The sequence below is a fragment of the Oncorhynchus keta genome, chromosome 23 (assembly GCF_023373465.1).
Source record: "Oncorhynchus keta strain PuntledgeMale-10-30-2019 chromosome 23, Oket_V2, whole genome shotgun sequence".
Classification (NCBI taxonomy): domain Eukaryota; kingdom Metazoa; phylum Chordata; class Actinopteri; order Salmoniformes; family Salmonidae; genus Oncorhynchus; species Oncorhynchus keta.
In genome coordinates this window covers 42,501,257-42,524,872 of record NC_068443.1, presented here as the reverse complement: position 1 = coordinate 42,524,872, position 23,616 = coordinate 42,501,257, and the positions used below count along the sequence as shown (strand labels likewise).

At 42.9% G+C, this 23,616-nt stretch overlaps 1 protein-coding gene across 1 annotated transcript in view; it reads right to left on the bottom strand.

Annotated features, from left to right (window-relative positions):
- LOC118402376 (serine/threonine-protein kinase N2-like) overlaps positions 1-23,616 on the bottom strand; it is a 46,547-nt gene that overhangs the window by 17,023 nt on the left and 5,908 nt on the right. Inside the window, exons 2-6 of the mRNA XM_035800532.2 lie at positions 15,794-16,094; positions 6,309-6,463; positions 2,517-2,646; positions 2,137-2,282; positions 1,546-1,759 (exon numbers count right to left, since the gene is read on the bottom strand). Of these exons, the coding sequence (XP_035656425.2) occupies positions 1,546-1,759; positions 2,137-2,282; positions 2,517-2,646; positions 6,309-6,463; positions 15,794-16,094 (946 nt within the window). The remainder of the gene's footprint in view (positions 1-1,545; positions 1,760-2,136; positions 2,283-2,516; positions 2,647-6,308; positions 6,464-15,793; positions 16,095-23,616) is intronic.

Below are 23,616 nucleotides of genomic sequence, written 5' to 3'. Positions count from 1 at the left end.
TAGCAAACTAGAAATACGTTTAAAAATGGACAAACGAGGCTCTGCCTAGGATTTTATAACAAGGCGGTGCTGATGTAGGCCTAAGGTTAGGTAGGGGAAAGGTCCGGAGGGGGTTAGTCAACCCTTAAATTATATCAAACAATTTAGCCGACACAGAAGTCTCGTGTTTGAGCCTAAATTGAATCGAGGTGGTATCAATGGGGTTGCATTTCATAACGATTATTCTAATGAATAGGTGTCTTTATGTGGATAGTCTAGTGAAAATGTAAACTGGCTGCTGAAAATAATTCAATTACCGGAAGCAATGTAGTAGTCTAGTTTACAGTAGGCTATTTGGAATCTGAAACAACTGAATGAACTAAATGAACTCCGTCTCTGACCTCACCCATCAAGTTAGGTCTGACTACTAGGGCTGCCATTCATTCAACATGCCTCGTCATCATCACTGACTACTATCACAACGTTAGCAGCCTTCTGTTGACATACAACCACATCAAGAGGACAGATTAAGAATAGATTTAAGAGTGGATTAATTAACATAGGCTACTAATCTTTAAACAGTCTAACATAACTTTCTGTGAGGGATGGTATTAGTGGAACAGCTCTCTCTGCCATGTCGGTTTCATCCACGCAGCGACGCGCACTGAGCTACCTCACCATCGCGCCGTTCCCTCGCTCGTCAAGGCGCTCGCGCCTACTACCGTTGCGGCGATCAAAGGATGTGCGGGCAAGAAAGTGCTCTTGCTTAGTTGACTAAACAACGCAGTAGCTAACTACCTTCATTGTAATGACGCCTTAGCTAAGGAGCGAACTATGAAATAATAGTGGTTATGTGCGCGACAGTCGCATGCGACTTTGGAAAATGTATTTGGCAAACAGTTTGTTCTCCACTTTCCCTCACACCTTTTCCCTCACACCTTTTCCCTCACACCTTTTCCCTCACACCTTTTCCCTCACACCTTTTCCCTCACACCTTTTCACACCTTTTCCCTCACACCTTTTCCCTCACACCTTTTCCCTCACACCTTTTCCCTCACACCTTTCCCTCACACCTTTTCCCTCACACCTTTTCCCTCACACCTTTTCCCTCACACCTTTTCCCTCACACCTTTTCCCTCACACATCAGTGGTATCAACGGAGAGAGCTGCCAACCAGCTCAAGGGAGGAAAATAGTTCCAGAGACAGATGAGGAATGAACTAACTTGACCAGACCCAGCTGCTATTGCATTAATGTCTATGGGAGAGCCACCCCCTTAAGTAAACAGGCACATATTTGTTCCCCAACAATAAACACCCTGAGTGAACTATCTTAATTTTATCCACCATTTTTGATAGGACAACAACTACAGGGGTTGGTCCGGAGTGGAGAGTTAGAGATTTTGTCAAGTCAAGTCCTCTTGCACAAATCTTCCATTGACATTAATACATGATTAACACTATCGTCAAATTAAGCACGCATGTCCCAAGTTAACATTCAACCCTTAATCCAGAGAGGTTTACAGCATGAAAATAGTGACCACTGCTGTGGGATATCGGCCCGTTACCTGTGAGCGCGGCGGGTTTGGCCACGGTACTGTACTGGTTCTGGGTGGAGATGATGCTGGAGCGCGGGCTGAGGGTGGGCGAGGCCATGAGGGACAGCTCCTCCACTATGCTGCTGCTGCGAGGGTGGTTTTTGGGCAGCTCGCTCAGCCTCTCCTCCAGGGAGTACTTGAGCAGGTCCAGCTTCTGACTGGACTCGTTGAAGCGGGCCTGGGCCTGGGGAGAACAGCAAGGTCAAAGGTCAAAACAGGAAAATCTTCAGTAGGCACAAAACGGGTGAAAGGTCTGAAACGGTGCTCCCATACTTGTTTTTACAGAGCATGATCCAGGAAAAACACGTTAACAAACAGAAAAGGTATTTTTAATCCTTGAGTTCCAGCCATTTGAAAGTGTTTGCTCCCATTTTGGGTGTAAGTTTGTTGAGCAGTGAGTTGTCTAACAGTTTAGCTTCAGAATACCTTTTTTGGTCTAATTGTTCTTGGGGCCAGGGTAGGAGTGTTGACCTAGGATCAGTTGAGCCTTTAAGATCATAATTATATAGACGGGGGGGTCCTAGATCAGCACTCTTACTCATGTATGGCTTTGGTCTGTACCTCTGAGTGTGCCCTCTTCTCTGTGACCTTGCCAGAGCCCAGGAGCTTCATGACATTCTTGGCACCCTCGGCCACGGCTGACTCTATCCTGGCGTGGTGACACAGCTCCTCCACCCGTAGGTCCAACGGGCTGATGATGGGCTTGGCTGGAGAAAGAGGACGTTCAGTCTATCAGCACATTTTCGGCGTTCAATTTCAGCAGAATCGCTCATCTTGATCACATAATGAATAGTTTCTGCGTAGTTCGACTGCAATGTAGTCGTTCTCAAATACACACTGTGTGTGTGTGTCCATATGCGTCAAAGGGGATTACACAGGACAGGAGAGGCCAAGGACTCAATGAGTCATTGTTTGTGTGTGTGTGTGTGTCTGTCTCTCACCCATGACGTCGTTGTTGTCAAAGCTCAACTCGCTGGCCTGGCTGCCTTTGAGGATCTGCATCCTGATGAACTCGATCTTTGTTTTGCTGTCCTGGAGCATCTGTTGAGCGGTCGCTAACAATTTCCGGTCCTGTTAGAAAAATTAAAACACACCCCATCACTAATAGGTATACACATCTAGCATACAGGCTAACTGTCCACATCTAGCATACAGGCTAACTGTCCACATCTAGCATACTGGCTAACTGTCCACATCTAGCATACTGGCTAACTGTCCACATCTAGCATACTGGCTAACTGTCCGCATCTAGCATACTGGCTAACTGTCCGCATCTAGCATACTGGCTAACTGTCCGCATCTAGCATACTGGCTAACTGTCCGCATCTAGCATACTGGCTAACTGTCCGCATCTAGCATACTGGCTAACTGTCCACATCTAGCATACTGGCTAACTGTCCACATCTAGCATACTGGCTAACTGTCCACATCTAGCATACTGGCTAACTGTCCACATCTAGCATACTGGCTAACTGTCCACATCTAGCATACTGGCTAACTGTCCACATCTAGCATACTGGCTAACTGTCCACATCTAGCATACTGGCTAACTGTCCACATCTAGCATACTGGCTAACTGTCTGCATCTAGCATACTGGCTAACTGTCCGCATCCTGCATATAGGGTAACTAACAGCTTTATGGGAAAACATGAATAAAATAACAACACACTTGACCTAAATTCCACATCTACAAAAGTAGCCCATTTCTCTTCAAATCACGACTTTAATTGGAGCAACATTTTTCACCGTGCGGATGGAAAAAGTTATTCACTACAGATTATAGTAGAATGTCATTGTGTTATCAGTGACCTTCGAAGCATGCACACACTGGTCCGTGGAGTAAACTAGTCAACTCCACCCAGAATTCCTCTGGCGGCGGCGCATGCTATGCCGGTGTAGCGGGCAGGAAAGGCTTCCGTCTGACAGGCATTTCCTGGCTGACATCAGGCACTGCTATTTCCCACAGGATGGTGCCAATCTCTACAAGCGCTCTGGCAGGGGACCACTGACCGGGGGTCGCCAACATTCCACACCTTATTATACAGCGGTTAGCTCACACAGGGTCAGCTATGGTTGATTTTAGCACCGGGGTCACCAACATTCCACACCTTATTATACAGCGGTTAGCTCACACAGGGTCAGCTATGGCTGATTTTAGCACCGGGGTCGCCAAAATTCAAAACTTTAGGGATGGGGAACTTTGATGGGGGTGAGGGCCACAACAAAAACATCTGAAATCATCATGAGGGGCCGCAGTGGCTCGCGGGTCTGTGTACCCTCATCCATACCCACACATGCAGTCAGAGCTGGCCCTAGCTTTTTGAGGGCTCTAATTGAAAGTAAAGTGTTTAAAGCAAGTTTGCTGCAATTCTACACATTTTGCCATGGACATAGAGAAATTGTTGCTGTTTTAAAGCAAGTTTGCTGCAATTCTACACATTTTGCCATGGACATAGAGAAATTGTTGCTGTTTTAAAGCAAGTTTGCTGCAATTCTACACATTTTGCCATGGACATAGAGAAATTGTTGCTGTTTTAAAGCAAGTTTGCTGCAATTCTACACATTTTGCCATGGACATAGAGAAATTGTTGCTGTTTTAAAGCAAGTTTGCTGCAATTCTACACATTTTGCCATGGACATAGAGAAATTGTTGCTGTTTTAAAGCAAGTTTGCTGCAATTCTACACATTTTGCCATGGACATAGAGAAATTGTTGCTGTTTTAATGCAAGTTTGCTGCAATTCTACACATTTTCCCACGTGGCGGAGAGAGGATTTTGCAATTGTATAACTCATTTCCTGTAATTCTGACATAGGTTAGATAGCTAACTTGACTAACTTAGCGATCAAAAATGTTTTAGCTGACATGGGCCAACTGAGTGACTGTCAGCGACTGTCAGTGACGCATAACCTCAGAAACTGCTGCTGCATTGTGTGTTGTACTATTCTAAATCTCTCAACTGTAAGTTGAGACTCGGACTGACTACTTATTTTTTTATACAATGTTTTGGGGGGAAACTGATCGGCGGGCCCACAAAAGGGGGTGACCCGCGGGCCCAGTGGCATCATTAGACCTGGTCTAATGGTCTAATATGAGTTTCCATAACCACACACCACTTGCGCTTTGCAGTATAAAACTATATACTGACATTTTAATGATAAAAAATAAATAAATCTATATACTGCGCTAGGCAGTAGGCACTGCAAGAAGCTCCTGGAGTGACGTAGATATCGAGATATCCCAACACAGTGGACCGCTCACGTCCCTTGACCCCTTTTCCCAGCCCTACAGCACCGGTTAGATGTCACTGTCATCACTCAGCTAAACGCTTGTCACTCAGTCAGAGTCTGGATATTCTGAACTACTCCCGAAACAGTGGCAAAAAAAGAAGGAGGTTTGGGCAGCAGTGAATGAGGTCGAGAGGTCAGAACAACTAGAAAGTCAAAGTAGAGCAGCAGAGTTAGCCACGGGTTCGTGCAGGGTTGGTGGTAACTAACTAGGTAGTCTACCTCAGCATAAGGGTTGGCTACATAAATAAATATATGTGTGAGAGAGAGAGAGAGAGAGAGAGAGAGAGAGAGAGAGAGAGAGAGAGAGAGAGAGAGAGAGAGAGAGAGAGAGAGAGAGAGAGAGAGAGAGAGAGAGAGAGGCAACACGTCACCACTCTTTATATTGTTAAGAATGTTGGTGGCTGCATCATGTTATGTTTTTTTTTTAGGTTAAAAATAAACCATATAGAGCTCAGCACGGGCAGTCTGCATTCCAACAGACACTGGGAGATGAATTCACCTTTCAGCAAGAGAATAACCTAAAACACATTCCTGGGTGGCCTAGTTACAGTTTTGACTAAAATTGGCTTGAAAATCTATGGCAAGATTTGAAAAAGAATGTCTAGCAATGATAAACAATCAACTTGACAGAAATGGACAATTTGAGGATAATTGGGCAAATATTGTACAATGCAGGTGTGCAAAGTTCTGAGAGTCTTGCCCAGGAAGACTCGCAGCTGTAATCGCTGCCAAAGGTGATTCTAACATGTATTGACTCAGGGGGGTTGAATATCAAGAGAGTGTTATATTTTCCATTAATACAAAAAATATATAATTTCTTCCACTTTGACAGAGTATTTGGTGTACATTGTTGACAATGAAATGACAATTAAATCCCACTTTGTAACATAACAAAATATGTAAAAAGTCAGGGGGTGTGAATACATTCTGAAGGCACTGTATCTGACATTACACTCTGATATTCTATTTGTAGGACGCATTCTGTGCTCAGTCATTCATTTCAAGAGAGGAAGTAGTGATTACACAGGGAAACAATCTGTTCGCGCCTCTCTTTTATAGCTCAATGGGGGATACACTCTTCGTCAGACCTCCACACCCAAAAGTTTTTTGTTTACAGATCTACACAATGGCCTATTTTGGGATCAAAATGGCTAACGTCGCTGAAAAGTGACGAGTTTGCATTCCTCCATATTTAGAATGGTGGCAACTGAGCTCAAATTGTTTGAATAATGGCTTTTGTGGTCTCTTAAGCTTTGGAAAAACCCTACCTGATTATTTACAAGAATGGTCAAGTGAACAAGAGACTGCAGGGAGGGACTACCTGCACTTGACCAATAAGACACTCATTTAAAAAAAAAGAAAGTTGAGAGCCCAAATGAACATGTCCCCTGAGTTCACTACTGAAAATGGCTTTGTGAAAGTCAAAAAGGTTAGAGGGCGTACCTTAGAGGAGCCATTGGAGTACATCTGGATCATGTTCTCCGCCCCCTGCTTGACCTTTAGCTCAATGTCGTTCTGCTTCTTCAGGGCGGCCAGGCGGCTGCTGCTGGTGCACATCCTTATCTCGCTGGCCGGGGTGTCCGGGGTCAAAGGGCACTCTAAAAACAAGGTAGAAGATCAGAAGGGAAGATTTGAAGCTGGGCGATCAAAACTTTAAAAAGTGTTTCTCTGATACTTTTGTATACTTTTAGCAAGGGATGCACGACATATCGGTGAACATATCGGATATCAGACGATATTAGCTAAAAATGCCAACATCGGTATTGGCCCGATGTCTCGTTTAATGCCGATGTGAAAAAACAATGTCAAAGTGCATACCTACAGTGGGGGCAACAAGTATTTGATAACCTGCAAAATCGGCAGTGTTTCTTACTTACAAAGCATGTAGAGGTCTGTAATTTTTTTAATCATAGGTACACTTCAACTGTGAGAGACGGAATCTAAAACGAAAATCCAGAAAATCACATTGTATGATTTATAAGTAATTGATTTGCATTTTATTGTATGTATAATATGTATAATACATCCAGTGTGAATTCAACAGATTTGTCAAATGATTATCTTTTGTCGATTTTATATGACAACATTCCAACCTCATTTGGTATGATCTATTCAATTATGTCATAATTCTACTATTTGTATTCATTTGCATCACTGTCAATTACATACTTTTATTTTGAAGGCTAACTGCAAAGTCCACTTATGTCGCTAATCCTTATTGTGGCTAGCTTCACATAGATGGTCCGACCACCATTAATCAAATAAGAACTGTCTAATAAATGAGGGTTATTTTAGATGATGACACCGAGCTATATAGTTAGTTAGCTAGCTTAACGATAGCTACTGAAATAGATTATGTCGTTTTACTATGTTTTTGGGGAAGAACATTGATTGCATCCATGAGCTATCTAGCTTTTTTTTAATGACCAGCACTGTAGGTGCGTGAGACAACTTTACCAGCATCATAGCATACGTATCGATGAATCGTTGTGACATATGAAATACAAGTGATAGTGTAATCCATGTGTAATAACTATGTAAAAAAATTATTAACGCATTCATGTATTATGGGATGTGCAGTCATATTCAGGTCCTGATTGGTCAACAAGCTTATTTGACACGTCAAATAGTGGCAAAGACCCAAACGGAGTTTCATAGAAATCATGGTTGAGAATGAAACGACTGAACAAATGAACAACAAAACAGCACAGCAAATAACTGAAAGAAATAGGTTTTGATTATGTTTTACTGGTAATGGGGACATACTTAAATGCCAACAAAATAACTTTTTGGTCAGTGTGGTGCGTGCGTGTTTAACCTTTATTTAACTTGGCAAGTCTGTTAAGAACAAATTCTAATTTACAATGATGGCCTACCCCGGCCAAACCCGGACGACGCTGGGCCAATTGTGCCATGCCCTATGGGACTCCCAATCACGGCCGGATGTGATACAGCCTGGATTCGAACCAGGGACGGTAGTGACGCCTCTTGCACTGAGATGCAGTGCCTTAGACCGCTGCGTCTGTGTATGGGTTAACTATTTAACTGTACTAGAATTGTACTAGAATGCTTAAAAGGCTACTAAAATGTTTAACATCAGTTATCGGTATCGGGTTTTTTGACAAGGAAAATATTGGATATTGGTAGCGGCCAAAAATGCCATATCGGTGATCACTACTTTTAGCCAGTAATTCTGAAAGTAGTGGTCACGAGACTTAAGTGGGCCCCGAAAATGGCGTGACTTGACTTTAACATTAATCTGAAGTCTGTTATTTTTCTAACGAACTAGTTGTTAACTTAGTTGTTACCCTATTAAATGAATCATGTAACAATTAACTCATTAGGATCTGGGGCACCACAAGAGCGGTTCTTTAAAGAGTTACCATCTCCCGAATTAAACTCTAAAAAAAGGTCTTTACCTATCACATCTATAAACTGTCAACTTATTAATCACAACCTCATAACATATCATCATTCTGAACAGTCGTAACCTTGCATCTGCAAAAACCTGAGTCTTACTTATGATTATTACACAAATACTACACAAATTTGTTTAATTATGTATTTACTAGCTAATTAAATGGGTACACAGGATAAACATACACACTGCACCGGTTATTGACTGGAGACACAACAAATGTTCCTTTTGTTCCATAAAGATTATTTTTATATCCAAAATACCTCCGTTTGTTTGGCGAATTATGTTCAGAAATCCACAGGAAAGAGCGGTCACGACAACGCAGACAAATTCCAAATAATATCCGTAATGTCCACAGAAACATGTCAAACTTTTTTTTTTCAATCATCAGGTTGTTTTTAAAATATATAATCAATAATATATCAACCGCAAATGTCTTTCACAGTAGGAGAGGGAAAAGCAATACCTATCCAAACTCTGTTGCGCGAGCAAAACTCATGTGACCACTTGACGCAATGTTATTGTTCTGGCTCATTTTTCAAAATAAAAGCCCGAAACTATGTCTGAAGACTGTTGACACCTTGAGGAAGCGATAGGAAAAGGAATCTGGTTGATATCCCTTTAAATGGAGCAATGGGAGGCTATGGAACATAGAAGCCACTTCCTGGTTAGATTTTTCTCAGGGTTTCGCCTGCAATATCAGTTATATACCCACAGACAATATTTTGACAGTTTTGGAAACGTTAGAGTGTTTTCTATCCTAATCTGTCAATTATATGCATATTCTAGCATCTGGTCCTGAGAAATAGGCTGTTTACGTTGGGAACATTATTTTTCCAAACATAAAAATAGTGCCCCCTAGCTTCAAGAGGTTAAAGAAGCGATGGAGAGGGAGAGAGAGGGACACGAGACACTTAACATTTCCACATTCAGAAACTACTTTCACCTACAATAACCATATACTTTGCACACGAACCACCACCCGCTTTGAGCAAGATATCATGAATGTATTTATGTGAAATTCTTTTGTTCGCCAGGGATCTCTTGGTGGCCGGTGCAGCCTTGGAAAGGGGGCTGGCACGCTTGTAAGGATCTGATTGTAAGGATCTGAAATGGTTCTAACAACTCTTCTAATGTTGTCCTTCTTTTTAGTTGTCCGGTATCCGGTGACTTGTCGTGTAATCCTGAAGAGTTGATTTTCCTTCCATTCGCTCTTGAAGATGCTTCTTTGAAGATAGGCTAGACAGCCATATCGATGGTTTCCTAATGGGTTGATGAGAGTAGCGTAATACAATGGTTTGAGCAGAGTAACAGGATGGTCTTAATTAAATTCAATTTAGAAGATAGCTAATCAGCCGTACCAGTGAGTTGAGTTTATCGTCTCCACCTCGTGTTGAGATTTAAAGTTCAAACCATTTTAAACGCGCAGCTTCACACTTTTCTGGTCCAATGTGTTTTTTTCTTAACCCATCATTTATACAGTTTGCTCGAGAGTGGTGGTTCCGGCAGGCTGGCACGCTCCCTGACCACACTCAGGGGCGGAGATTACTCACTGTGCAAAGTCATGGATAACAACTATCTCTTATAACTTCTCAAATCACATCCCTCTCTTAACAAAAACACTTTCATAATTTTTCATTTTGCATGCACAATGCATCGTAAAATATATTCAGTGGGTATCCTTTCCAAGGTACAGTATTTACTTAATAACATATTTTATGACGTCACAAAATAAACAAAATTACATTAGTGCTATAGACCGACTCTGACCCCACGTTCTATGTTGGAAATATTGTTCCAGTATTTGCTTTTGAACGTGTTAAGAGTTTCAGCGGGAAAAAGGTCTGTTGAGACAAAGCACATTCATTTGGTGAATTTGGAGAGCGCAGGCCTGGGTCTTCTCCCTTGACTTACAACAGGACGTGAGTTGTTAATCCCCACTAGTTCTTTCCTTCCCCCTCTACAGGTGAGAGGGGGTCTGATTTAAGTTATTAATTGCAAACCTGATCTGACCTATTTGGATTCGTGGTCGGTCATGACACTATGTGCAGGTACTGTATGTGCACCACATCATTGCTCTCTCTCTCTTCTCTGCTGTGTGTGAATCTGGCTAGCTGTCACTCAAATGGGTGAAGCTCATTGAAAATTGCACTGCACAGCTTCCGGGAAAAACAGTTGCTTTCAAGCTAGGGATTTCAATTTGTGTAAAAACAGAAGGCCTGTCGGTATGACAACTATTGGAGATTAATTCTTGTTTTTACACTTTCAGGTGACGGGCCTGATTGGTGTCACTTTTGCCCCAGCTAATAATATATAATAATATATGCCATTTAGCAGACGCTTTTATCCAAAGCGACTTACAGTCATGTGTGCATACATTCTACGTATGGGTGGTCCCGGGGATCGAACCCACTACCCTGGCGTTACAAGCGCCATGCTCCCAACTGAGCTACAGAAGGACTACAAACAGGACTCCAATAATCAACTAAAAATGAAATCAATTAGTTTAACCAGCTGCGTTTTCTGAGGATGGGGGAAAAAGTGACACCACTTCGGCCCCCAACGACTGGAGTTTACATTTACATTTAAGTCATTTAGCAGACGCTCTTATCCAGAGCGACTTACAAATTGGTGCATACACCTTATGACATCCAGTGGAACAGCCACTTGCATCTAAATATTTTTTTTTTTTTTTGGGGGGGTGAGAAGGATTACTTACCCTTACTTACCCTATCCTAGGTATTCCAAGTTGCCCTAATATGAGGAAGTGACAAAATGCCTTAAAGCATTGGGATTCGTTTTGAACTACGGAAGTTAGGGGAACCCGCCGTGGCAGTCTCCGGAGTAAAACAAGCATGAACTTGCTGAAAACTACATGTGACGGTACTGTAAATACAAATACGACATGCCTGTTTATGGTATGACTGAGAGGCCCTTTTTGCTCAATGCCCCCGATGTCGCTCATGGTGTTTCGCCACAGTTGTGAGAGCAGTTAAAGTCGGGGGGTCTTGTTCATCAGGCACAAAACAGAAGACAATTGCTACGGAAAATGAAGCGTTTTGTGCTGGACGACTTCAGGTAGTCCCTCCGTGTTTTTTGTCAGTGTTTTGCTACGGTGAACCCAAATTAACACCACCCAGGAGCTCCATACTCTCCTCCTGGCCAAGGAGCTGTTGGGTCTCCAGCAGTGCAACCCACTCACTCACAAAAACCAAAGTGTATAATTTCAGTCAAGCTGCGGTGCTGAGGCATGAGCTCACTGATTTTTCGTGCCTGGGCTCGAATGGCTGCTGAGCGGAACACCTCCTTTATACCCCGAAGAGAGCCGAGGGAACACTCGCTTCATCACACACGTGGGAAAAAACCTGCCTGACTGGCTTTCGCTGGCTCTTACTGTTGGCTCGTGAGAGTTTGAGGGCTAAATTGAATATTTCTGGTCAAATTAAAAACGAGCAATAACAGGTCCAAACAAAAGCTTAGAAAGTGGAATTGACTTGACCCCTTAGCATCACATCCCCCCCCCTGCAACGCTACATTGAAATGGCACCACAGCTGACACGCTCTAGGCCTATACCCAATCAACAGCACTAACCAGTTAGCATTCAATTATCACACAACACCTTAATGAGAAGTGCATCCTGTTAAACATTGGGGTCTCTGCAGAATCTTTAAAACACCTCAGGTGTCACAGATTCATTCAAACACAGCCTAATGATTCATTTAAGCATCCATTAAGCTAGCAGCGAATCTCTGTGGTTGCTTTAAATAGGGGAGATGAAAGAAGAGTACGTCAGGTTGCTCTAGGCAACACCAGTCATAAAGTCTGATGCTAATGAGAATGATTACGGGTCCGCAAGGTTCCTCAGACAATATGACTGAACTGTGTTCAACATCAGATAGACGGAATGCCAGCAGATGCAAATATAGATGGTGGATACTCAGCCATGTTGTGTGTGTGTGTGTGTGTATACAATGTATTGCAGTCACTAAAGCAGTCCAGACTGACATTTGATCATCAGTGTGTGTATTGCAGTCACTAAAGCAGTCCAGACTGACATTTGATCATCTGTGTGTGCGCGCATCTCGTGTGCATCTGAGTGTGTATCCACGCGTGTGCCTGTGAACCAGGGCTTCCCTCCAGAGGAGAGGGGTTTGGTCGAGGGTCAGGACCAGTCAACGGCCTCCTCCTCTCCACAGCCCACGCTGGGCCGGCCGACAAGTGCTGAGTCACTGAATAGCAAGCAGGGTGATGTCACTCCTGGAGCACTGACAGGGGAACACTCCCCAAGACAAATGCCTGATCCCAGGTCAGCCACAGATAGGGGAGCCCTCGACATACACTATATATATACACAAAAGTACGTGGACACCCCTTCAAATTAGTGGATTCGGCTATTTCAGCCACACCTGTTGCTGACAGGTGTATAAAATTGAGCACACATCCATGCATTCTCCATAGACAAAGATTGACAGTAGAATGGCCAGTTGATCAGAATGATCAGTTCGTCAAATTTCTGCCCTGCTGGAATTGCCACGGTCAACTGTAAGTGCTGGTATTGTGAAGTGGGAACGTTAAGGAGCAACAATGGCTCAACCACGAAGTGGTAGGCCACACAAGCTCACAGAATGGGACCGCCGAGTGCTGAAGCATGTAGCGCGTAAAAATGATCTGTCCTCGGTTACAACACTCACTATCGAGTTCCAAACTGCCTCTGGAAGCAAAGTCAGCACAAGAACTGTTCGTCGGGAGCTTCCTGAAATGCGTTTCCATGGTTGAGCAGCCCCAATGCATAGTGCAAATGTAAAGTTTGGTGGAGGAGGAATAATGTTTTTCATGGTTCGGGGACTAGGCCCCTTAGTTCTAGTGAAGGGAAACCTTAACGCTACAGAATAAAATAACATTCTAGACGATTCTGTGCTTCCAACTTTGTGGAAGGTCCTTTCCTGTTTCAACATGACAATGCCCCCGTGCACAAAGCGAGGTCCATACAGAAATGGTTTGTCGAGATCGGTGTGGAAGAACTTGACTGGTCTGCACAGAGCCCTGACCTCAACCCCATCGAACACCGTAGGGATGAATTGGAACGCCAACTGCGAGCCAGGCCTAATCGCCCAACATCAGTGCCTGGCCTCAATAATGCCCTTGTGGCTGAATGGAAGCAGGTCCCTGCAGCAATGTACCAACATCTAGCGGAAAGCATTCCAAGAAGAGTGGAGGCTGTTATAGAAGGGGGGACCAACTCCATAATAATGACCATGATTTTGAATGGAGATGTAACAACGAGCAGGTGTCCACATACTTTTGGTCATGTACTGTATACAGTGACATCTGACCCAAGACTTGTTTAATGGTATTATAATTCTGTTGGTTATGTTGGGAGTGAAGGGTGAGCTGATCTGACATCAGTTATCAAGAGCAGACGTTAACCAGAACTTGGCTGCTGAGGAGATGACCTGAGGTCAGTTCCTAGTTCCAATACGCCTTGTGACATTCCACTGGCCATGAGTCAGCTAACAAAAGCCCTTTCTCATCAGATAAGGGTTCAATGAGCCAGGCTAAATTTGTTCCCACTTAAGACTAATATTACATAGAGAAAGACCCCCCTCCAATTTTGAATGTCTAGTAGAATATGCAATAGCGGCAGAGAAACCCATTCCTTCTCTCTTTACCCATGATCAATTTGAGAAACTATTCCCTGCCCATCCACTGTAACAACACAATGATGCCTTTCCCCAGTTCCAGTAACACGGTAAAAAAACAAACATTGTCCGCGCACAAATTCACAGCAGCAGGTCCCAACAGCCTCGAAAGTAACTAATGGAGGCAATAACACAATAAGGAATTTGGGATGTATCAGTGTCAGCTCCTAGAAGATGACTCACCACAATAGTGCATTCATTGTGTGTAGGTCCTATTTGTGCATTCTGTGCATTTGTCATGCATTGTGTGGACTTGTGTTGGTGCTGTCAAATGAGTAATTATGTGCTGTGTCACGTATTGAGTGTCCTTGTACCAAGAAATACCACAGCTGAAGTAGGGCTGGGCGATACTGCCAAAATATCATATCACTATATTTTTTTGATTTTATGTTACGCTGGTATTATGTTTGGCTAAATTTGCTTTAGAAGTAGTGCATGAGCCTAGGGTGGTAACACATTCAGTACATTCTAAGTGTTTTCGAACGGGGCATTCTGATTGTTTTATACTTTACAATCAAACTTCAACCCCCCCCCCAGCATTTTCAATTTCTGCACTCATTTGAGATCATTGCCACGTAGGGCTGCACAATATGGGCAAAAAAAAGAAATTGAGGCCTTATTTTTAACCAAATATTGCAATTGCAAGTTGACTTGCGATTTAGAGCAAAACAATTGGTTGAACTGTAGGGATCATGGAAATATAATGATTATTATAATTCTATAGTTAGAATATAATAATGGCCACTTTGAATACAGTGTTGTTTGACATGACAACAAATGCAAAAGCCAGGGAGGTGTTATTCAGAACCAAAGTGTTGGCCACCGTTTCCTAGGAGACCCTATAACCTTTGGCTACATTCAATGTTGTCTTAGCTACTTCATGTAGATACCATATTCATGCTTCCTCTATTCCTCTTTGATTTTGAATATAAAGTTGCACAGAAAACATGCCGATTTAGGCCTCCACCGTCACCATCATCAGGGCTTTATTAACTAGCTGCGATTCTCTGACATATATTAGAGTGCCAGCCCACTAACGAGCGATTAGCATTAACGGCTAAAAAACGATTAACCTTTTTTATTCAATGTTTTTTATTTTATCGGGGGTAGATCAGATGTAAATGTTGCAGATAGATTGTAGTTTCCATCAAGGTAATTGTCGGCGTCATTTCCATCATGCTGCATGTACTGCATTGACCATGCAGACTGAACAAGCGGTCTCCTGGGTCGAGCAACACTAACTGAGCTCCTTGATTGATTGGCGCCGGGCTTGGTCTGTGTGGAAAGTCTCGTGGAGAGAGAGAGCGAGAGGATATAGACAACTCAAATAGCGGCGGAAACTATTAAAACGGACGCTACACACGGCCGAGTAGCGTGTCACATTTAACAAACCAAACATTGAAATACCTCTCTATACACTGTAGCAAAATACAGTATACCGCCCAGCCCTAAACTAAAAGTACATTTGGGTACTGCATTCCACTCAAGTCACTTCTCACCATGAATCAGTGGACCATACAGTCCCTAGCAGTTTGTTAGGGTCATTAACCACAACGTGACCTGAAACAGGACAGTGGAGGGAAGAGGGGGGGGGGGGCATTTAAATCAATGCATACACCTCATCAAAAAAATAAGTTTCACATTCAAAATTCTCAGGTTTTTCAGAAATTTCTGTTGAATGATTCCTGGAATCTGGAGAAAATAAGCAGGGAGGAAATCCTTTAACAGGGTATACTCTAACCGGGATTTCTGATCAACCTGGAAAAGCTTCCAGAGTTTTCCTCCCATGCCCAGTGAACAAGAGCCATACCTAGCAGTTCATCGGGGTCCTTGACCACGATGTGGGCATTGAGCTCCTGGAGCTCCTGGTGGAGCTCCTCCACCTTCTTGTTGGACTTCTTCAGCATGTTGTCCACGTAGGCCAGGCTCTTCTTGTCTGTGGTGACCTTGCGCAAGTTCTCCGCGCCCTCCTTGATTTTCAGCTCCTTGCGAATCTCGCGGCGGATCTGCTCCTTGATCTCGTCCAGCTTCTGCTGCACCATGGTGTCCGACAGGTCCAAATTGTGGCCCAGGCCCAGCCGCTCCGACACCAGCTGGCCTCTGGCGTCACCCTGGGAGGACAACATAGAAGAGGGGTGGGGGTTAGAATGGATGCACTGGAAGGAGAATAGTAGTATAGACGGAGTCAAGACCGGAGCCCTAGACTGAGATTGCATTCATGTAGTCTCTCGACTGTTCTCAAGAGATCAAGACTACATTTCTGGTTAGTACCACCTGAAGCCGAACTTCGTCTTGAAGTAGTGGTTAGGCTGTAAGCCCCTAACCACTGATAAGGGGTCAGATATTTTTTCATCCCACCATGGCCTTTCGGTAGTTTAATCTGACCCTAGATCTGTGGTTAGGAGCAGTCTCACTCCCACCAAACCTCTGACAGTTTTTTTGGTCAGCTGAGTCAATGGCTGGGATCTATTATATTTGAACAAGAACTAAAAGATGGAACACAGGTCATTGGGCAACCTTTGCCACTTAATCACACGTGGTGATATGAAAGGACTGGATAGGATGATTACATTGCAATATTGTCATAGCTCTGTGACCAGACAGGCTAGGTGAAATGCTCACCATTGCTGGCCAGGACCTTTTTCTTGACCACATGATCCGACTAGGGAAATTAGGCTACTGTGAGCCCAAATTAAAGGCTGTGGAAAAACATCTGGCCCCATACCTACCCAATCCTTTCAGATCTACATAAGTGACTCGTGGTTAGTAGCTTGGAGTTGTTTTGGAATTGGGCATTAGTATGGGCCTTGACCTGCATCATTACGGACAGTCTTAACTGGGGAAGGATTAGAGCTCTGTGAGTCTTCTTGAATGGAATTACAATGAAAGGTCAACCTACAAGTGCATTCGGAAAGTTTTCAGACCCCTTCACCTTTTCCACATTTTGTTACATTACAGCCTTCTTCTAAATGGATTAAATTGATTTCCTCCCCAATCAACCTACACAAAATTACCCCATAACGACAAAGCAAAAACAGGGTTTTCAAAATTTGGTGAAAATTCACAACAAATAAAAAAACAGATATCACATTTACATGAGTATTCAGACCCTTTACTCAATACTTTGTTGAAGCACCTATGACAGAGATTACAGCCTTGAGTATTCTTGGGTATGACGCCACAAGCTTGGCACACCTTTATTTGGAGAGTTTCTCCCATTCTTCTCTGTAGATCCTCTCAAGCTCTGTCAGGTTGGATGGGGAGAGTCACTGCACAGTTATTTCAGGTCTCTCCAGAGATGTCAAATCAAATCAAATTGTATTGGTCACATAACACATGGTTAGCAGATGTTAATGCGAGTGTAGCGAAATGCTTGTGCTTCTAGTTCCGACAATGCAGTGATAACCAACAAGTAATCTAACTAACAATTCCAAAACTACTGTCTTATACACAATGTAAAAGGATAAAGAATATGTACATAAAGATATATGAATGAGTGATGGTACAGAGCAGCATAGGCAAGATACAGTAGATGGTATCGAGTACAGTATATACATATGAGATGAGTATGTAAACAAAGTGGCATAGTTATAGTGGCTAGTGATACATGTATTACATAAGGATGCAGTAGATGATATAGAGTACAGTATATACGTATGCATATGAGATGAATAATGTAGGGTATGTAAATATTATATTAGGTAGCATTGTTTAAAGTGGCTAGTGATATATTTTACATAATTTCCCATCAATTCCCATTATTAAAGTGGCTGGAGTTGAGTCAGTGTCAGTGTGTTGGCAGCAGCCACTCAATGTTAGTGGTGGCTGTTTAACAGTGTGATGGCCTTGAGATAGAAGCTGTTTTTCAGTCTCTCGGTCCCAGCTTTGATGCACCTGTACTGACCCTGCCTTCTGGATGATAGCGGGGTGAACAGGCAGTGGCTCGGGTGGTTGTTGTCCTTGATGATCTTTATGGCCTTCCTGTAACATCGGGTGGTGTAGGTGTCCTGGAGGGCAGGTAGTTTGCCCCCGGTGATGCGTTGTGCAGACCTCACTACCCTCTGGAGAGCCTTGCGGTTGTGGGCGGAGCAGTTGCCGTACCAGGCGGTGATACAGACCGCCAGGATGCTCTCGATTGTGCATCTGTAGAAGTTTGTGAGTGCTTTTGGTGACAAGCCGAATTTCGAGTTCGATCAGGTTCAAGTTTGGGCTCTGGCTGGGCCACTCAAAGACATTCAGAGGCTTGTCCCGAAGCCATTCCTGCGTTGTCTTGGCTTTATGCTTAGGGCAAATGTCCTGAGCAGGTTTTCATCAAGGATCTCTCAATACTTTACTTCGTTCATCTTTCCCTCAAGCCTGACTAGTCTCCCAGTTCCTGCTGCGGAAAACCATCCCCACAGCATGGTGCTGCCACCACCATGCTTCACCATAGGGATGGTGCCAGGTTTCCTCCAGACTTAACGCTTGGCATTCAGGCCAAAGAGCTTCCTCTCCTTTAGGTGCCTTTTGGCAAACCCCATGTGACTGTCATGTGCCTTTCACTGAGAAGTGGCTTCTGTATAGCCACTCTACCAAAAAGGCCTGATTGGTGGGCTTCTGCAGAGATAGTTGTCCTTCTGGAAGGTTCTCCCATCTCCAGAGGAACTCTGGAGCTCTGTCAGAGTGACCATCGTGTTCTTGGTCATCTCCCTGACCAAGGCCCTTCTCCCCTGATTGCTCAGTTTGGCCGGGCGGCTAGATCTAGGAAGAGTCTTGGTGGTTCCAAGCTTCTTCCATTTAAGAATGATGGAGGCAACTGCGTTCTTGGGGACCTTCAATGTTGCAGAAATGTTTTAGTACCCTTCCCCACATCTGTGCCTCGATATAATCCTGTCTCGGAGCCCTACTGACAATTTCTTCAACCTCATGGCTTGGTTTTTGCTCTGACATGAACTGTCAACTTTGGGACCTTATATAGACAGATTGATGAGGAAATGTTTTATTTAATCCATTCTAGAATAAGGCTGTAATGTAACAAAATGTGGAAAAAGCCATGGGGTCTGAATACTTTCCGAATGGACCGTATATAGAGTCAGGAGGTCCCTCCAGCAACATAGACCCACCCAATTGGGAGCCAGGTCCACCCACTGGGGAGCCATGCCCAGCCAATCAGAATGAGTTTTTCCCCACAAAAGGACTTTATTTCAGACATAAATACTCATTAGTACTTTTTATTGTCCCCAGCAAAAGGTGCACCTGTGTAATGATCATGCTGTTTAATCAGCTTCTTGATAACCCACACCTGTCAGGTGGATGGATTATCTTGGCAAAGGAGAAATGCTCAGTAACCCGGGATGTACGCAAATTTGTGCTCAAAATTTTAGAGAAATACACTTTTTGTGCGTATGGTAAATTTCTGGGATCTTTTATTTCAGCTCATGAAAAATAGGACCAACACTTTACACTTTATATGTTTGTTCAGTATATTTTAGACCTACAGTGGGAGGAACAAGTATTTGATACACTGCCGATTTTGCAGGTTTTCCTACTTACAAAGCATGTAGAGGTCTGTAATTTTTATCATAGGTACACTTCCACTGTGAGAGACGGAATCTAAAACAAAAATCCAGAAAATCACATTGTATGATTTTTAAGTAATTAATTTGCATTTTATTGCATGACATAGGTATTTGATACATCAGAAAAGCAGAACTTAATATTTGGTACAGAAACCTTTGTTTGCAATTACAGAGATCATACGTTTCCTGTAGTTCTTGACCAGGTTTGCACACACTGCAGCAGGGATTTTGGCCCACTCATTTTATAATAGAAGCCAGCAGGTCCTTTATATTGGTAGGGCTGAAAGGCAGTAGTATCATATGAAACGGTACTACGGTATTCTAAAATGTTGGTATCATAAGTATCATGACGTTTTGGTAACATGATATTACCATGGTACCGGTATACCGTGCAACACTAGCAAAATGTAATTAAAATTACGGAATTAAGCTGTTGTTTCATATGAATGGAGCTGTTGTAGACACTGGAAGGGGAGTGCAGGAAAATAGCCTCAATTAGCATTGCTACTTTAGCTAGCTAGTCGCAACAAAATGGAATATAACGTTGCAGTTCGGAATGACATAATTTCATATATACAACAGCTAAAGACTTGCATCACTATACTGAGAGCTTTACCATTTCCAAAAGGATGTGTTAGGGTGTTTTTGGAGCCTTTGCTAAAGAAAAATGTTGGGGCCCCCATAATACAAAACAAGGATGAGGAAGTTGTTTGCTGTAAGTTTCTCTAAAATGTGAAATCACAAAAAAGGTGTCTGGAATCTTCTATAACATGCCATTTAAATTAAAAAGGAAAGATTTGGTTGTACAAAAATAAAACTTCTTTAAAAAAACAAATATCTTTCAACTATCTGGATATCCCCAAATATATTATTTGAATACTGAAATCATTTCAAATGCCCATCCCTATATTTGACTATTCCTACACAAATCTATGTTCCTTACCATCACATCATCAATTTCCATCAACCTTGTCTCCATTATATCTGCAACAGAAGACCGCCCATGCATGTTTTGAAGTTCTGCTTTGTTATTCCTGTCATCACAATAACATAACTAAAGTTATCTCTTCTCTAAAACAGTTATCCTCTACAACAGCAACATGTCTGGGTGACTCAAAAGCAAAAGTCAGTTGGACGCATACTCTCTCTGTCCAACCCTTCCCACTCTCACAGACAGACAGACACACACACACAAACCGTCTGAGGGAACAAAATCCTGCTTAGCCTCGCGCTCTGTGAGGTCACAGGAGACGAGAATGGGACCTAATCTCACTCCGGGGAGAGAGTTGAGTCCAATGGCCTCCCCCATGGAGCGACGTGTGAGGGAGTAGGAGGTGGCTTTGCCGTGAGGTCACAGGAGACGAGAATGGGACCTAATCTCACTCCAGGGAGCGATCCAATGGCCTCTCCCATGGAGCGACGTGTGAGGGAGTAGGAGGTGGCTTTGTGTACAGCTACATGTAAATGGCTTCTTGTGAGCCTGGGAAAGAGTTCGTAACGTCATTTTTTGCCAAGGTCGTTTCCCCAACGCCGTCTACAGATTTTAGTACTGTTAATTGTTCAGTATATGGCTAATGAAATAATCTAATCCACTACTTTGGTGGTGCAAGCACCGTGTTTCAACCAAGAGCCAATGGAATAACGTAGAGCTATTGTATTTGTGTCAAATTAGCCAACATTTATTTTGCCTAATTGATATGCTCTGATTGACCCAGTTAGAATATAAAAAAAAAACAGGTTTAGTGTGTGTTTGACAGAGGGCACGGTAGTTCCCTGTTTTGGCTGGCCAGTGGCTAAAACTTCTCTATCTTTAACGCCACCCTCTCCTCCCATAAAGGTGCTTTACAGAGGAAATATGCAATGCCTAGGCCTATAGTACATTCCAGTCCAGAGGGAGACAGGCTCCGCCTCCTTGTATGACTCATAGGTAAACAACTCAACTCCTGGAAGAGGTAAAAAGACAGCTCAACCCAATTGGTTTTTCCGTAACTCTGTTTGACTCGGCTACCCCTGAACACAATACAAAGACACAGACCAGCCTTATTCTTCCCTCTAAGCAACAAAATAGCTAAGAAAATCTAACCGACCGAGGAGAACACTGAAATTGGACAGGCTTGCATAGGCGTTATAATCATCGCAAATGATAAAAGAGTGCGTCCTTATTCCTTAATATGTTAGATTAGCCTATTTCTCATGCACCTAAAATAATGTCACCTTAAAACATACAGCGAAACCAAAGCTAACATAAAAAGTATGAATTTCCACTATAAGCAGGCTAAATAGTCTTCAGCTCAAATGCCAACAAAAGCTCAATTAAATTTGAGGGACAATGGAAAAGTTGGTCAGGCAGACATTCATCTATGCCAAGTCTGACTTTAGAAATTATGGTACCTGTTTATGTTTTTTAATTTTTTAAAATCCTGACTAACCTTGAACACCATTTAACCTTTCCACAAATTATTACCCGAAACCAGCTTGAACACATTTGGTTTGGTAGCTGCCTTTAAAACAGAAATGGCACATAGGCTACATCAGGTCAACAACTTCAACTCCAGGCCAGGCTAAAGCATTTAAAAGACTGCAGTGCTTGGAAATTACGGCCCATCACAAATACATCGATGACAGGTGTAATTACAACCCTGGTCAGTTTAGAGAGATTCTCTGGTACGTTTGTATATGAATTTTTAGCCAGTAGTTCTGAAAGTAGCCAAAAGTGGTCCCCGATAAATGCATATGTCATCACAGTACCAGTTAAAAGTTAGGATACACCTACTCATTAAAGGGTTTTTCTTCATTTGGACTATTTTCTAAATTGTAGAATAATAGTGAAGAAATGAAAACTATGAAATAACACAACCACAAAAAGTGTTAAACAAACCCAAATATATTTTTCATTCTTCAAAGAAGTCACCCTTTTGGCTTGACAGCTTTGCACATGCTTGGCTTTCTCTCAACCAGCTTCACATGGAATGCTTTTCCAACAGTCTTGAAGGAGTTCCCACATATGCTGAGCACTTGTTGGCTGCTTTTCCTTCACTCTGCGGTCCAACTCATCCCAAACCATCTCAATTGGGTTGAGGTCGGGTGATTGTGGAGGCCAGGTCATCTGATGCAGCCCTCCATCCCTCTCCTTCTTGGTCAAATAGTCCTTACACAGCCTGGAGGTGTGTTAGGTCATTGCCCTGATGAAAAATAAATAGTCATCCCATCTCGTTCTCACTTAGTGTATCACTGCAGAATGCTGTGGAAGCCATGCTGGTTAAGTATGCCTTGAATTCTAAATAAATCACTGACAGTGTCACCAGCAAAGCACCCCCACACCATCACACCTCCTCCTCCATGCTTCACGGTGGGAACCACACACATGCAGAGATCATCCGTTCACCTACTCTGCGTCTCACAAAAGCACGGCGGTTGGAACCAAAAATCCCCAAAAGTTGGACTCATCAGACAAAAGGACAGATTTCCCCCGGTCTAATGTCCATTGCCCAAGCAAGTCTCCTCTTCTTATTGGTGTCCTTTAGTAATGGTTGCTTTGCAGCAATTTGACCATGAAGGCCTGATTCACACAGTCTCCTCTGAAGAGTTGATGTTGAGATGTGTCTGTTACGTTAAGCATTTATTTGGGCTGAAATCTGAGGTGCAATTAACTCAAACGAACTTATCGTCTGCAGCAGAGGTAACTCTGGGTCTTCCTTTCCTGTGCCGATCCTGAGAGTCAGTTTCATCATAGCGCTTGATGTTTTTTTGCCACTGTATTGACTGACCTTCATGTCTTAAAGTAATGATGGACTGTTAATTGAAATCAAATCAAATTGTATTTGTCACAAGCGTCTAATACAAAATGTGTAGACAGTACAGTGAAATGCTTACTTACAAGCCCATAACCAACAATGCAGTTAAAGTAACAAATAAGTAAAGAGCAGCAGTAAAATAACAATAGGGAGGACATACAGTTGAAGTCGGAAGTTTACATACAACTTAGCCAAATACATTTCAACTCAGTTTTCCACAATTCCTGACACTTAATCCTAGTAAAAATTCCCTGTCTTCGGTCAGATAGAATCACCACTTT